Source organism: Echiichthys vipera, assembly GCF_963691815.1.
Source record: "Echiichthys vipera genome assembly, chromosome: 21".
Classification (NCBI taxonomy): domain Eukaryota; kingdom Metazoa; phylum Chordata; class Actinopteri; order Perciformes; family Trachinidae; genus Echiichthys; species Echiichthys vipera.
In genome coordinates, this window is record NC_139846.1 from 10,495,299 (window position 1) to 10,512,766 (window position 17,468).

The 17,468-nt window shown below is 42.1% G+C and overlaps 1 protein-coding gene across 1 annotated transcript in view; it reads left to right on the forward strand.

The window, feature by feature from the left end:
* LOC310963612 (collectin-12-like) overlaps positions 1-17,349 on the forward strand; it is a 36,087-nt gene extending 18,738 nt beyond the window's left edge. Inside the window, exons 3-10 of the mRNA XM_083936492.1 lie at positions 7,330-7,452; positions 13,271-13,357; positions 13,454-14,497; positions 14,726-15,223; positions 15,326-15,462; positions 15,592-15,701; positions 16,271-16,416; positions 16,503-17,349. Of these exons, the coding sequence (XP_083792618.1) occupies positions 7,330-7,452; positions 13,271-13,357; positions 13,454-14,497; positions 14,726-15,223; positions 15,326-15,462; positions 15,592-15,701; positions 16,271-16,416; positions 16,503-16,522 (2,165 nt within the window). The 3' untranslated portion in view covers positions 16,523-17,349. The remainder of the gene's footprint in view (positions 1-7,329; positions 7,453-13,270; positions 13,358-13,453; positions 14,498-14,725; positions 15,224-15,325; positions 15,463-15,591; positions 15,702-16,270; positions 16,417-16,502) is intronic.
* The last annotated feature ends 119 nt before the right edge of the window (positions 17,350-17,468 follow it).

The window sequence follows — 17,468 nt, forward strand, 5'->3', positions numbered from 1 at the left end:
TTTTGCAACAGAGCATTGGCCTTGTCCTGCCTGTCTTCACTCCTCCTCCTTTCACTTATAGCCACGAGCATCATGCCCGCCCGTCTCATGTGATGGAGGCGTATGGTTTCCATCACATGTAATAAAAAAGACGGAGCCTGAAACAGGCCACACATGGAGCAGGGTAGGTGTCACTTTCCTGCAGGGCCCTACGAGCCATCCCTGTGAACTCAGAACCCATTTGGTCCTAATTCTGCACTTCCTCTGATTGCGTCATTGACAGGTACGACCTCGAGGGGAGAGCAGTGGGTATGCTACAGGGCGGAGTATATTCTCCGAGCTGTTAAACAGTCACTTTTAAGGCGAGGTCATCATGAAGTCAGGACCTACGCTTGGCTGTGGATCATGTTCAGCTTGCTCTTTCATAAGTGCGACTACAAGAGCTGTTAGTGATGTAATTCTTAATTACTGCGTTTCTCTGTGGTGGTTCCAGAGTTTCGAAAAATCAATTTCTTTGCTGGGAAATCTCCTTTTATCTCCCTCTCTTTGGCTACAAAGTTGAACACAACACGTTTACTTCCAGTGCCTTTAAAGACATTTTAGCACACACTTGTACGCGTGCACACACACACACACCCACCGTTGCAGCACATGATTCAGTGCAGGCCACCTCACCATGCCATTGAAAAAGCTGTACGGTATGACTCATCCATTGAGCCATCATCTCCCTCCTGACTGTAAAACAATGTTGGCTTTGATTACAGTGTATCTGAGATCTTGTAAAACTTATTTCTGTTTGAGTAATGAAGGACAGATGGCATGAAAGACGACTGCTGTTGAAGAAAACATTCGGAAACAAACAGTTTACACACAGTTTCTGCATTTAGGAGAATCATTTCACAATCAACGGAGATATTGTAGGTGGATAACAGCCATTTTCTGTCTTAGTGATGTAATGAAGATGCATTTACTCAGGGACTAAACCTCAGTGCAATGTCGAGGCACTTTAAGCTACAGTATGTGTAGCATTAGTATGGGATTGAAGTATATTTTAATTATTCTAGGGGCAAAAGGTTTTGCAAACAAGTTTTTGTTGAATGAATCTGTGGGATGATGGGAATGCTTTGGATCCTACCACTAGGTGGCGACAACCTTAGAAAAATTAAAACAACAAATAGTGGTTTAAAAGTATTTCTGTTTTCTGAGAGAAAACAATTGTACTTTTACTCATCACCTAGCAACAACAGTTACGTTGAGATACAAGATGTTTGAATATAAAATCCTAACCTGTGACGACATCCGTCCAGGGATAATGTGTCACAGAGTATTCATTCAACCTCAACAATACATTTGTTTATTTGTCATTTTTTCTGCCTTTTGATTACAGCAAAAACATTTGTATACTTTTGAGCAACAAAGCCCTCTAGTGGCCCTGGTAATTATGGATCTATGGATCAAAGAAATAATTAATCGACATTATTTAAAGCGACAAAGTCCCATATGGAGGAGGTTGAGATGGTTTGCTAAAATTACTTTACGATTGGGGTGATTTTGGCCAGAGCAAGTGATCTGGACGTCAGGTGACATAGTATAACAAGCCCCAAACTCCGCTTATGAGGAGGTCGGGGTAGATGATTGGGTCAAACACACAACAAACTTTCACCCTGGAGACCTCAGTGTGCGTCCCATTGGCATCCCGTCCTATGTGAAAGTGTAACATAATTACGTAACAGACACACTTATTTTAACCTAAACATCTGAACCCTAAACATTTAGCTTTGTAGCCTAGGTAATAGTTTTGGTTTGTATCACAACATTAACCACGTGTTTAAAACTGCGACTATGGGGCATAAAAAATGTTGGTTTGCGGTTGTGATTTGACATTATCTGCAGTTTGCAGAAATCTACGATGCAAACACTTAATTATGGCAACTGGGTTTCTATAACCTAAATCATGATCTTTCCTTTAACTTAACCAACTAGTGTAACCACTGCGTTGTCATATCATAAAATGAATATACGCAAGTGTCCCTCTGGAGGACATGGACATACTGTATTTTGGTGTTTAATTCGGATGGTTTGTTCTTTCTGTCTCTTTTCATCCTTCTTTTTCTCAAACTTTCCCTTCCACTCATGACTTTCTTTTTCTTTCTTTCTTTGACTTCCCAGAGGTAGTGAAAACTAAGGATACAAAGTTGTGTCTCCTTCACACGTATTTTGAAATACAGGACTTGCTCATAACAGAGTACTATCCTGTTCTAATATACTTTGACTTAAATTGAGGCCCAGGGGACTTCTTGCACCACTGTAGTTTGTTTTGAACTCTCTGTCTTTGTTGCCAGGTATAATTCACTGATTGCCCTCTTGGAGTAGTCTGCACTCTGGTTCCTGGAAAGGGGTTGTGTGTGTGTGTGTGTGTGTGTGTGTGTGTGTGTGTGTGTGTGTGTGTGTGTGTGTGTGTGTGTGTTAGGCGAAGCAGGGATCCAAATCACAGTTGTGACCTCAGCTAACAGCTTTGTGTTCTCATCCGTTACTATAGCGTCCCTTCTGATATTTACAGTAAATAAACATTGTCTTTTAATGAGCAGGGCCCAAGCATTGACCGCACTTTGCTGGGGAAATTATTTTGGCATTTCTGGGGCAGATGAATGGCCACGTTGAGATGAAAAAGATGCTGTTTGGGTAATCCTTTGTTTCAGGAAATGAGGCTGGTGAAAGGCACACTCTATCACTAAGGTGGACACTGCCTGGATATTATTTCAACATAGAGGTTTTGCAGGAACAATGAGTGACTTCCAGCCAAAACACACGATGACAAGGGCATCCATTTACATGAGAAAACCCACTGGTGTGTTGTTGTTGTTTTAGAAAGGCTCTTTGTCTTTCTAGAGCATCAGTTTTGTTTTGCTATGAGCAGTAAAAGTGTGGTCTGAGCATCCTGGACGATGGTTGTTTTTGTGGTTGTGGTCTGTCAGTTTCGACTGTCTGACTGAGCAGGCGAAGGGGGAAAGATGACGAATCGGAGTCTGATTTAATGACGAGCAGCCAAACTTAAAGGAAACTGAGCCTCTGATGTTAAACTGTGAACAAGGAGGTCAGTGTTCACTAGTGTTTTCCACAGTCTGCTTCAACTTTCATCCTAATTTAGCATATTTAATAAAAATAAGAAACGTTATCACATAACTCCACATGTTGCCAAACTTCATGTGCTAAAAACCGTTAGGGTTTGTGCATCTGGGCCGTGTTAGTGTGATAGATATTTGAGAATGTGTTAAAGACGTTCGTCTTGACGTATCCATCTGCTCATTCGTCACGTAAACAGCCAGTTGGATAAATGCCGTATCCCAAGTGTTTCTGTGGTACTAAATGCTGATGTTTGGTTTTCTGTTTTTATTCAAACCTTGATTTTCTTTGTCTATAGTATCACCATATAATCTATAATGTCTTGGATTAAGTTGTTTTTATAGCAGATTGTCAAATCCAGCTTGAAGTTCCTTCTAACAAAAACAGTGTGAGTAAGATGACACGAATGTGACGACATAGTTTACAAAGCAACAGCCCATGTAAGCAGGGTTTTGATAATTTGCAGGTTAAAAAACACCAGGTTAAAACAGAGCTAAATATGGTCGAAAAGTGTCCTTTATAGATGTCTATATTTATATATAACCATTTTAACAGGATCTCAATGATTACCTTTCAACATGTAATTAGGACCTCCTTTACAATGAAATGAAGTCATCCAACTGCTGTTGAAACAAGAAACCTAAACAGTTACTTTTCAACCCAATTCAGCCCAAAACAGCTGTCTTCCCCCCCTGTAGATATGTGGCAGATATTATAACTAAGGCCAGTTGTTGAACGTCAATTGTTTCTTGGTACCGACCAAAAAGTTTCCAGAACTTTAAAATACTGAAAGTTGGTCTCATACTCTTCTTTGTGTTTGATTAACACGTGTTAGGAAAACATTTAAAGGAGACCTGTTATGCTTTACCCTCAAATAGTGAGGTAAACATATATAAAAGTTATCCCTGTGAGCAAAAAACTCAGATTTAAGACATGAACGCTCCGTTTCCAACCGTTTTTTGTACTCTCAGCTCAGGTTGACGTGAATCGTGCCACGATTATAGATATATATGGTTGTCTCCATACACTCCAGACACAACGTGTCCAAGAAGTACAGCGTTCATCCTCCCGTTGCCCAGAGCAGGACAAAACTTCCAGTATTTTTAAACTCTCAGTACCCACCAGTTTGTCAGCAATCTAATGAAATGCCTTGAAAGTGCTTTTGTTGAGAGGGAAAAATTATTTTGCTTTTCTTTAAGGAGAAAGCAGGCCAACAACAGCGGAGTCTGTATTTGTTCACACGATTTCAAGGACTCTTTCATCAACATAGCCCTATATGCAGTTGGATTTTCTGCAAAACTAATGCTAAAAGATGGAACTTTTCCATCTATAAAGGGCAACATAAATAAATTTAACTTTTCAACATAAAATGCCCTGGTTGGTATGTATCTTTGATTCAATTCTTTAAAAATTAAATCTGTGTCAATATTACAATAATATCAAAGCAGACGCTATGACACAGTATGCAACTGTTTTACTTTTCTTTGCCTGTCTGCAAAAATTCAATAAAGAATTTGGAAAAAAGAATACAATACTACTGACTGATACTGTATATAAAGATTTATAAAGGTTTGGGAAACTCCTACATATCAATCAAACATTTAAAAATATCTAGTATCATTTGGGCTATAATTACTAGTACTGGAAACTTTTTGTAGTCACTAATATTACCTCATTCAACACAAGCCAGTCAATACAAAAATCGAATGGCAAAATACCCTGATATCTTCACATATGCTGATGACATACATGTATATATAGACATCACAAGCAACAATGAAACAGAGACAGGAAACACAAATATAGAAAACACCAATATTATCCTCAAGCTCCACTCAGCAGTGCAGCCCAGCATCTGTCTCTTCTCCTTATTTGTCCTGCTCATCCAGGAAGTGACCCACTGGGAAATGAACAGCAAGCAGGTCACGACCTCCTGATGCAACCTCATACAGCCCACCGTGTGTCGACATTCGGGGGTGGAAAGGGATTACAGCTGCTCCATCTGATGTCCGTGTGCTCGTAGAGGAGCTGTGAAACTGAAATCTCTCTCTTGTTGTTGTGTTGTCGGTCCTTGTGTTTTGTGTTATGCCAGGTGTCCTCCGTATTTGATAGCCAATGCAAAAATTCTCCCCTTATCCGCCGATCATGTGAAGATCATCAGTCAAAGTGCACTGAAAAGGAAAAGCCTTTTGTCTGTGTGATAGTTTATACCCTTACAAAGTGTTTTGGTATCATTTCAGTGCAGCAGATTTGTAAACACTGTCAGCCTGTTTGGGTTGGAACAGTAAATTTTGGGCAGCAGCGTTCTGATTACTGTGAACTGATGAACTGATATGCTTGCTTTATTGTGGAAGCGTGCATGAGCTGACACTTCAAACATGTCAGCAGTTATGAATGATTCAGATATGCAATCATTTATTGTGGCCGTATTCCCCGAGTGCACTTCTCTGCTTACAGTTAAACCGGTGGAGAGGGAAGACCTTGGTAACTCCTCATACACAGCTGTGTTAGCTGCTTTGTGCTTAGCAACTGGCTCCAAACAGCTGGAGCTGTGCTTTAAAAGATCACATCTTATACATGTGATCATATACACTTCTAAATCATGGTTTAGACATCAGTAATATATACAGTACAATGTACTGTATATAAGCGGAAAAAAAAACACCACAAGGGTAGTTTTGTCCCAACGTCGCAGTTTTTTTGTCTTCTTGATTCTCATCATGCTTTTCTCGCATTTTCTTTTCTTTTTTTCTCCACCTTTGTTCCCACATTATTCTTGCTTTGCAGATGTGAAGATTTTGGCAAGAAATCGACAAAAGTCACAACTAGTTGATTTAGTTTATGTGAGGAGGTTATGCTCTAAGACTTATTTACACATCATTCAAGGACTGAGAGGTGCTGTTGTCATCTATGTTGGCAAAGCGTCAAAATTGTTAATACTCATTTTAAAGCTGCTATCATCAGTATTTTTACACTATATCATTAACATTTAACATTATAATCTGAAAGGTTTTACTCCCAGTGACAAAACCCACTGAAGACTTATTGTCACTTATCGACCAGCATATATAACAGATGAAATATAGTAGGTGTGTATTTTGGCGATGGGGTCATTTGAGTTGGCAAAGAATCAAAAAAATGAAAGGATTCCATTAGAAAACCTTGTTTTCACGACTTGCCTGCGCATTTTACCGTAAATCTCATGTTCTCTAAGGTTGGCCGGGTGCTGCGGAGACCTCCCTTCCAGCTGGACTCGGTGTTTAACTTTGGTCTAACACTCGGTAATCATTAGCAATCCCCTCACACTCATAAGAACGAGTCAAGTTGTTCACTTTGGCATCTAAACTCCCATCGAGACCCTGACGAGCTGCATCTTTAATTTATTGAAGTATTACCTCATGTACGAAACTAGATTTGGGGTGAAATCTTTGGCGCTAAATGATCCTGGCTTTTCAGAGGGTTGATGAATAACGCTCATGTGATTGATTGGCATACAAACGGTGGTAGTCATGCACTCTTTGTGCTGCCATGTTGAATATGAGCTGTTCTTTCACATTGGGAATGTGAAGTGAGTTTCATTCCAGGTGCATGAAAACCAGACCCCCCCCCCCCCCCCCCCCAAAAAAAAAAAAACGTTCCACACACACATCCTGAATTGAAAATGAAATGCAGCTGTGTTCCCGTCAGTGCTGTTGATCTTGCCACTCATCTGTCATGAAAGATATCCTCATAAAGAAATATTACACAAGTGTCCCGACCAACTATGGCCTTTTTTACTTTGAGTCCAAAGTCAACTGAAGCCGCAAGACAAGAACTAAGATAGGTGCAGATTCCCAAAGAGGCAGCATTTAATGTTGCACAAAAGCACATCCCACGTGATTGACGTCAAGTGCTGTGGAAAACTCACAAAGTCTGAATCTTTGCACACGCGAGAGAGACTGCAAAAGAGGAAGTTTGCTGAGTGAAGGCTGAGTTCAGGAAAATAAGCACGTTGCTGAGAGTAAACAAATCAGTGGGGGGGATTGTTTTTGTGTCCCCTGCCCCTTTACCACCCGGGCCCTGAGGGAACTGCTGGACTCTTTAATGTAGACTCCAGGGCTGTTTATCCAGATGTGGGACTCCTGGACATGGAGAGTCCCCAAGCTAACACTAAATTCTACCCACATGTCCTTTTAAGACCTTCCAGAAAAATGTACTGAATAATGCTGTCTTTTTTTTTTTACACAGGGATCCAGGAGGGCACCCAGTGCACAAAGTGTAAGAATGAATGGGCGCTGAAGACCTCCATAGCTCTGCTCTATGTGTTGTGCACTCTCCTCACCATCGCTGTCGCTGTGCTTGGATATAAAGGTAAGACGGTCCAGTTAACGTCACTTCTGTCACTGTGATGGGTGCAATTACAGGATGACAAACATTGCTAAAGATCACTTGGGTGATGCAATTTGATTTCTTAAATGTTAAAAAAAGGATTTGCTTGCAGTGTGCTGAGTCCAAACATATCATTTGGTTTCTCTGTGCGCTGCCAAGAAATGAGAGCTTTGCTGTTGGATGAGTGTACGAGTGCACTGAGACCTCGTGTGTGTTTGTGTGAGAGCGTGGCCTTCTGCGTGCCCAAGCCTGACATGAATGTTCTTTGGCAATGTTTCTTTGTCACTATTTTAAGGCAATAGACCAGTAATGGAAACTATGAAGAGAGGACCACCCCACCTATAAGAAAGAAATCTGCTGTTTTTCTCTCTGAAGTCACAGATAAAGGCTCAGTTCACCCGAATAACAATTTCAAGAAGCAGTTCGACGTTGTGTGCAATACACTTACTGCCGTTCTTGCTGATAGTTATATGAAAAAGATCGATTCCACTCTCATGGACACTAACTGCCTGTTAAATCTGAAGCTACAGCCAATCAGCTTAGCTTAGCATAAAGACTGGAAAAACAGGGAATCAGCTAGCCAGGCTTTGCTGTTTCCTCCTGTTTTCTAGTCTTTATGTAGGGTTAATGCCCGACAACTATTCATTTATATTTTCATGTATAAATGCATACCGATGCAACCGAAATCAAATAGTTCAATAAGTCAGAAATAAGAGATTCAGATTTTTCTTTTTCATTTAATTAAGTGCATTCATTTGGAATGGTAAACAGTAGGGCTGTCCCGAATACCTTTTTTTTTTTTAGCTTTGGATACTCAGTACTTATCAACGGTGATTATTTGGGCATTCGTTGCCGGTCGTGGGGGTGAAATAACAAATCTTACTATGGCGAAGGCATGTCTCGCCCTACTCTGCCTCTATTTTTACTACTCCGTCTATGATTGGCTGATGTTCTTGCTCTAAACTTAACCGATCCAACCAACGAAGGCAAAGAGTACTAGACAATCAGAGGCAGAGTAGGGCGGGATATACCTTCGCCACACTGAAAATTTGGAAAAATGAATATCCGAATACCAAAATTAAAAACCGAATCACTACCCAATGAATGAATACCTGAATAATCAAATATTTGGGTCCAGTCCTGGTAAACAGACCGTTTCACTGGAACTACTGCAGCCAATCAGAATCAAGTATTCACCCAAACTAAACTAAGCTTACTGGCTCATACTTACCGTACAGACATGAGAGTGCATCAATAATCTTTATCCAACACTTGGCAAGAGAGCGAATAAGTGTTTTTGCCTAAATCTTGAAATAGTCCTTGAATGTGAGTAGTATGTAGCCATGCAAATGCCGTAGTTTAGAGGTTTATATAGGGACTATTTTTTCAGTAGAAAGTAGATTCAATGAAAAACGTTCACAGTAACTGGGACACTGAGTATTGAGGTGGAGACAGAAAATCTATCAATCTACCTAAAATATTTCTTTGTTATGTGGATGAACAGTTTCCACCCTGTCCCTTCTCACTGAGCTTCAGCCGCTCTGTCTCCACCTCCACAACCTTCTCTCAGTTTATTTTACCAACACCCCCAAATCTCATTCCTCCAGGGAGGGTCTTTAGGCTTTGTGGAGCTGAACTTCATGGTTGGCTTTTACACATTTTTTACAGGTCGGGAAACGGTCCCGTCGTCTTTTGGAGAATTGAACTCTGAATGGTCCTGATTTAATTGTGCTAAACACTCCAATATGCGACTGCGTTTGTCCCCTCCTTGGTTTAAGTTTTGAAACTTAACATGTTCAGGGGTTATCTGTGTGTCTTGAGTGCATTAACAACGATGTCCCCTTACTCTCTGTGCTAAGTCGCTCCTACTTCCACGGTGCATGTTTTCATGCAGGTCTAATTGATCCCAGATGAGCAGCGAGTGAACTCAGTGCAACTCCAGCAGAACCCACTGAAATTGGGTTTTTACTGGCACTGAAGCAACGCTCTGTCAAGGGAACCACAGCTCAGCTTAAACACACTCCCAGCTCCAGATGGTTATGTAGTGAGACCCGGAGTGCTCTATGCACTTAACATGTGTGCTTCTCTCTTCTCTCTGTCCTAAATCGCTGACCCACAGAAACGTCTTCTATGTGACTCTGGTGTTTTGATGCAATTTAACCTTAGAGGTTTGGCGGGGATTCAGTGACCTCAGCCTGTTGTCTTGATTGACACGACCAAAAGCAAAATAAGGTCATGCTCTGGACTCTGGAGGATTTAAGTCCCATTACTTTTCAAAGAGAGTGGGAGAGGACATAACCTGTGCAGTTTACCTCACTCCCTGTGTGAAAGTCGTTTAATTCTCAAACACCAGCTGGTTTTAAATATGAACACAATTTTCCTGCTCCAGCCTCTCTTGGTTTTGGTCAAGTAGCTTGTGTTAACTAATGTCAGCAAACTTCAGTTGCTGTATAACTCTACTGACTCGCTTTTTGACTTTATGACTCTCCTCTACTTGTGCTTCTGTTACGCTATGCTTAAGCATGTCCCAATGAAACACTTGGATGGTTTTATCAAGAAAGTGAAACAAGATGTAAACACACTGTACCTCACTGGGAGACATGTTTGTTGTTTCCTGCTTGTGGTCCCATTACACTCTACGCTCTGTCAAGTCGCCTTGTGAAGTCTTGACGTCACCTCCAGGCTAGCTGTTGTTCTTTTAGCTTCTGTAATCTCACCCTGAACAAATGACTCCCAAAGGGTTTACTATCCAGATTCTAGAGCCCCTTTCACACATGCTCTGCAAAAACTGAAGTTATCTAGATATTAAATGGAGAAGCTCCATGTGAGAACGCAAATGTCCCGTCAGTCGGGCAGGAGGTGAAGAAGAAGGGTCATGTACACGAAGACAGAAGAGACGACGAGCTTCAGGAATTCATTTCAGAGACTTGGCTTTATTGACCAAAATTACAAACTGGTTCATTTGTCTACCCATGTGTCACCTCTTGTCTAAATTAAACAGAAAATTTCCAGTAAGCGAGGATGTGTGTAACGCAGACAACCTCCTGATGTGCGCTACATGTGTGAAAGGGCGACACCTGATTCGTCGGACAGGTTATGGACAAATGCACTACAGCATTTGCTTTAGAATGATTTAAATAAAGTTAAATGCAAATATTGATTTGTTAGCATTTTACAGGTACAACCACCAGTAGCGTCTTTGTAGCAAAATCTGGAGCAAATAATGTCTCTGCAGCTCATGAAGCTTACTGTAACTGCTCTGAGCTGCTGGACAATCAGAGGACACCGTTTACAGACTTGTACAGTAAGTGAGTAAATCAACCTTTAACCATAAAAGGTAGGGGAGGCAATGACATGAAGTTCATATCACTTGCTTTCACTTTTTCCAGTTGTTTTTGAGTTTTGAACAAGTGACAAAAGACAGATTTAGCACATCTAAAAAGGGGTAATAGGTTTATGTGCGCGGTAGATGCATTTCCATTTCTCATTAGTTGTACTTTCAGCTCTACATTAAGTTGCCCTGTGGCTCCTAAAAAATATAAAATAACTAAAGCATGGAGTTTACAATTCAGTCACTTCATAACTATTTTTACTATTTCTGATTTAATATGCATAAGGAAGCTGGATTTTATGAGAAATCGAGCACTGTTCTAAGAACCACTCACGCAAGAGCTGGAAAGAGTTCAAACTGGGTACAAAACAGCTCATTTTTACAACACTTGGACCTATAGGGTTTCTGCCAAAATAATGCTTTCCTCTCTTGGAATTTCAACTACTTTGCATGTGTGTTTTATGGTTAATTTTTGCCACAGTGTGATGCAATGAGTCTCCCCGGAGGCCAGTACATGAACAGAACATGTGGAAAAGGCCCAGAAATGTCTGTATGTGGGAGTCTGTGTTAGTTTCAGTTTCCAGACGAGTGCACGCGTGAGTGTCGGGAAAGAAGTAATGTGCCATAGGTGTAGTGTATGTTTCGGTCTGTGGACGTGAAGTCAAAGTGTCTTTTGTGCTCTGCAATGTTGAACTGTATGTCCTGTGTCTGGAAATGTATCCAATTAAGTTTGATGTGTGCAACATTTTCTGTCCAACTGACCACTTTCTCTTATATTAAAAATAATTGGTGATTCAAGGATTCATGGAGACAACTTCAGGTGTATTTCTCGGGCATCTAAGAGGGTGAAGCAAGGAAACATAAAACAGGGATAGGATAGGATAGTTTCCCAAACAAATCTGTGTCTATTTTCCATAACAGCAAAGATCAGATGAAGTCTGAGAATCACTTTCTTTTACTTTTGAATTCTTGAATCCAAAGAAATTGTTTGACATTTTGAAAGTTACTCTCATTTGCGTTCTTGACATCCATACCACTCTCAAAACTACAATAAATATAAAGCTAGAGAGAGACTGTTAGCTTAGCTTAGTTTAAAGACTGGACACAGCTAGCCTGGCTCTCTCAGAAGGCAATAAATTATGCCCACCAGCACCGTAAAACCATAACGTGTATTTTTTTTTCACTTTGGATTAAACAAATATAATATAATGTTTTAATTACTGAGTTCAAGAAGTGCTTGTAGGCGGACTTTAGACCATAGCCATGGCCGTCCTTTCACGGAAATGGTGCGTAATTGTTTGTGTTATTGTAAGCTAGTGCGCATTAAATATAATTTGTTCTTTTAACATCGAATTGTGTTGTTAATGTTCTAACTGGCTAATTAGCATTTTGAATCCGTCTTGGTTATCCTTTTTGAATGACAAATACAGACTACTGCCGCTTTCTGGTATGGACAGTCACTTCCACTCCCGCAACCACAGAATGTACTTGCTAGCTGGCCGCTAGCTGTAGTGTTTGGAGGATGTTCAAGTGCATCAATTTAGGCAAGACACAGGCTACATGAGACCTTTGATGCCGCTAGTTTTTCAATGTTAGTTTGGTGATTCTGGGATTTAACTAGCGAGTAGGCATATTCCCCAAAATGTCAATATTTTGCCTTAAGTTTAACATACATGGGATATAAACTAGTGGCTAACTGTTATAACACCAAATGAAGGCCATTATTAGTGGCTTCACCTGTATCCTCCATTAGAATGGATGGATGGATTTGATCCAGCTTATCTTGTCTTCCTGGTCATTTGAAAGCCTTGTTGTTTTAAGCGTTGGGAGCAAACAGCTTCCCTGCAGAGGAGCCCATGCAGTTCCCGGTTCCCAGAGGATGTGTACCCTTGGCGAAGGCTGGTGGTAGAAGTGGGCTGATTCCTTGGAATCCCAGACACATTCCAGAGGAAATGAATGCTGGTGTCGCCTGTGGGGGCGTGAAGAGCCTCCCTGCCACAGCGTCTGTCTCCTCTGGGCAGTCTTTGATCCGCCTATTTACTGAAGACCCCCCCTAGGTCACTTCCTGTCCTCTAGGGCCCTCGCCAATGTCTCCTCATGCACCTCCAACATCTGTGTCTGTCATTGACCACCCACTCCATCTTTGCTGAATCAATGTTTCCCCCTCCCTCCTTCTGTCTCTTTCACAGTGCCTACCTTTTTCTGTCTCTCTCCTGAAATGCTGTTCTTCTGTCATACTCTAAATCTGGCCTAATCCAAAGAGATTACATTAATCGTGTCCAGCGTTATTACATGCCTACAAGACATGTAGACACATCTCTTATAGTGTCTGTCAGAGGTTTCCTCTCTGATCCCTTTTATATATGATGTCTGTGGTTGCAGGCAATTCTGGTCTGTTAATAACAGGACGGAGCCTGTGACGAGACTATGACACTCACCTTTGTCCTACCTGTCCTGTTTTTCTTCCAGTGGTGCAAAGAGTTGACAGTGTGTCTGAAGGTATTGCAAACTATGGAGGAAAGATAATAGCGGTTGAGACTGATTTGAAAAAGCTTGGTAAGTTTTCTAAGGATCTGGGTTTAAATGGATGTAAAAGCTACAGTGAGAGGTTGAAACATTTTTGTAATATATTGTACCAATCTCTGTCGTCAGATGATCAAGCTGGGGAGAAGTCAGAAAATACCACCACAGAGATCCAGGCTTTCAAGAACAACATCTGGTCTCTCCAGAGGCAGCTGTCTGCGGTGGAGGAACGCATCCACAGCGATCAAGTTAAGCTGAGTCAGCTGCAGAACATTGACTCAGACATCCAGAAAAGCCAGGGCTCCATTCAGGGACTGCTGGATAGCAACACAGCCACCTTGCACTCTGTAAACGGCACCCTGCAGTCTTATGGCAGCATCATCGGAGGTCTGCAGGAAGACACGGCCTGGCTGCAGAGAGAACTCCAGCAGCAGGTGAAATTCCAGGACCAGGCGCTGCTCAGCATCAGCAGCCTCAACTTCACCCAGGTCCAGCAGAGAGGCCTCATCGCCGTTCTGCAGCGCTCAGTGGATGACACCAGCCAGGCCATCCAGAAAATGCGCAATGACTTTCAGAGCCTCGAGCAGAAGGCCCGGCAGACGCGCTCTGACACTGAGTGGCTTCGCAGTAAGGTGGAAAACCTGCAGGTCATGGCCGGCAATAACTCAGCTCTCGTAAAAGCCAACAACGACGGCCTGGAGGAGGTTGGATCACAGCTCACTTTTATGTCCAACCAGCTCCAGAACACCAGCAGCCTGGTTGATGCTCATGACCAAACCCTGAGGGGGGTTTTGGACCAGCAGAGGGACTTCGGTAACCTCACGTCCACCAAGTTCGACCGGCTGGAGGTGCGGCTGGATGAATCAGAGCAGAGCATAGACCGCGTGACCGGCAACATCAGCTTCACGACGCAGCTCCTGGGTGCCATCAACCTGAACCTGAATGACTTGCGCACTTGTTCCGAGACCGTCGGTCGTCACTCGGACTTCTTGCTGAACCTAAATGGCAGCTTGACGGACATGAGGACAGATGCAACCAGCCTGAGGTCCCAGCAAGAAGAGCTGGCAGCACGTGTGGACAAGGAAGTCACCAGCCTCTCTATTGTTATGGAGGAGATGAAGCTGGTGGACACCAAGCACTCCCAACTAATAACCAACTTCACTATTTTACAGGGTGAGGAATCTATGGCTGCAGTGTGTTGTACTGATGAGTGTTTGTCTTAAAGCTCATTTATCTTCTTGCAGAGAGTTCACTGAGATCAATGTGACTCTCAGACTTCTCAGTGTCAATCTTCTCATCAAACTCACTGCAAGAAAGCAAATAAGCTTTGTCCCTAAAATGTAGCACAATTCTTTTCAAAAATCCTTTGTTTCACTAGCTACAGATTTTCTTTTCTTTCAGGTCCCCCTGGTCCCAGAGGGCCAAGAGGGGACAAAGGACCTCAGGGACCGTCTGGTCAGACTGGCCAGAAAGGAGAGAAAGGGGAAAAGGGTGGTCCAGGGATACGAGGACCCAGAGGAGAGCAAGGTATCCCAGGACCACCAGGTCTGCCAGGGTTAAAAGGCCTACCAGGCGTTCCTGGCAGCCCCGGATCCAAGGGCTCCCGAGGGTCAGGTGGAAGGGCCGGACCTCCTGGAACTAAAGGAGAGCCAGGTACTGCTGGTCTGCCTGGAAGAGATGGACAGCCTGGTCCTCAAGGGGCACAGGGACCACCGGGGATAAGAGGTGAAATGGGGCCAGCTGGTGAGCAAGGACCAAGGGGACTGCTAGGACCAGTGGGACCACCGGGACCAGCAGGACCACCGGGACCACCAGGGGTCCCACTGCGGGCACCATTAATGCCTTTGGGCCCTGTGTCTCTGCAGGATGAGGCGGTAGCTCCAACACTGTGGGCCCCAGGTACGACTTTAAGTCTTATCACCAGATTTAACGTTACTGCTGCAGTTTCTATAATATACAATAATACTGTATCACTCAGTTTTTGACTCTTATGTTTCTCAGGATGTCCTTTTGAGTGGGTAAACTACAGAGACAAGTGCTACTTTTTCTCCAAAGACCTGCACAGTTTCGATGACGCAAAGGCAACCTGTGAATCGACATCTGCTTCACTGTTGATCATCAGCGATTGGGAGGAACAGGTGACTCATTATTGTATCTTTGGCAATTAAAGAAAAATCATTATTTACTTGAAGAAAAAGATGTGCTGGCTCTTTAATGTGTGAAGTAGCTTCTCATTCGTGACTGTTTCTGACCTCATTTGACCCCAGAAATGGCTGAAGAAGCAAACCCTTGGAAAGGGCTACTTCTGGATGGGTCTCACCGACAGGGAGGAGGAGAATGTTTGGCGCTGGCTGGACGGGACCGAACCTTCTTTCACGTCAGTATTTAATCAGAAAATACCTTCTTCGTAGGGAACATTTCTTTCTGTATGAAAGTAGGCGCTGTTCCTCAGATGGATATTCTGTTTCAGAACTGTGAAAACCCCTGCTGTCCAATAATAATAGCAAGCGGTAGGTTGAAACAACACCAAACATGCAAAGTGTTGTGAATATCTCAACTTTCTGATATGTTCTGATTGCTTTGAAACGCATGCTGAGCTAGACTCCTTTGTTCATGCTGCCCACTCAAACAAAGCAAATACCTTCACCTTTATTTATTTAGGGATGGAGCAGTTCACCTTCTTGCAACAAAAGCAAAAATCAAACGTTTAGAAAAACTTTCAAGCTTTAAAAGCTGCAAACAATTATGAAATTCATCAAGCCAGTATTGAATAGAATCTGCCTATTTAACCGCTGTACTTGATGTCCTTTACAAAACTTTAAAATCTGCCAAAGAAATCAGATGATCCTGCTGCAGTTTGTTCTCTTTTACTCTCGTTTTCCACCAGACTCTTAGAATAAATACTGTAACTCTAATGTGTGATCGCCCCCTGCTGTCTGCCTACAGTAAGTGGAAGCCTGGTCAGCCTGATGACTGGGGCCATGGGCATGAAATGGGAGAAGACTGTGCAGGGCTCATCCATGAAGGGTTGTGGAATGATTTCTTCTGTGAAGATCTCATTAGCTACATCTGTGAGAAGGAAATGGAGACCCGTAAGTCTTGGTTTACTCTTCTTTTTTTTTTCTTTACAAATGTCTTCAGAGAAGTTTTAATGTCATTCTGTGTCCCTTTTCTGCAGCAAGATTGCCCGGATCGTAGCGACGTCTTGAAAGGGAGCTTGCAATGAGCAGCTAGACTGTCCCCATGTGGCACCGGTCCACCGACACGGCACATGGAGAGTCCGTACGGAGAGAGCAAAGGGACAATTTTGAAATGAGCCCAGGGCTGCAGCAGTGAACGTCTCTCCAGTGCTGAAGAAAATGCCTTTCTCCTCCAAAGTGAACACAGTCCAACATTACCAGCAAGTGCAATACAGCAGGGTAATCACAGAAGGAGGACTTTTACTTTTTTTAAAGTACCAAATCACCATTTGATTTATATATATATATAAATATTTTTATGGTTATTTGAAATACATTTTATAAAACTGTATTCCACGTGCAACTGAATATCTGAATGTATATTTCATTATGCAAGTTTTGTAGGAAATTATAAATTCTATGAAGCCAAGTGGACTTACCCTAGTGCTTTTCATAACATGTTTGTCTTAACATTATGCAAAATGATGCGCAAAAATCATGAAATGTCGCTGATATGCTATCTTTGAGGAGCCTGTTATCTAACCTCATGAATGTCTGTATAGCATTTTCATTTATACGAGTAGAACCAAGTGAAGTATTTACACATAAATACAGAAAAATGTCACAATCAGCTTGAGTTTTAGTTCAAGACTGCACGTTTACAGTTTAATACTCTTATGTATGATACAGTTTTTTGTGATATGAGATTTATTTTTCACTATTACAGACGTACTTATGAATATGAATCGGTGGATCCTACCTACAAATATAAAATGTGCCATTTTCTGCACTCAGGTACTGTTTCCTGTTAAGAAAAAACACTTGAGTTTAAACAACACTACGAAAGATGAAGGAAACACTCACAAATAAATATGTAAAAAAAAAAAACACAAGGTATTTGTATTTGTTGGCTTACATCTACATCTTTATGCTCTGGTATTAGATGGCTTATTCGTCTGCATAAG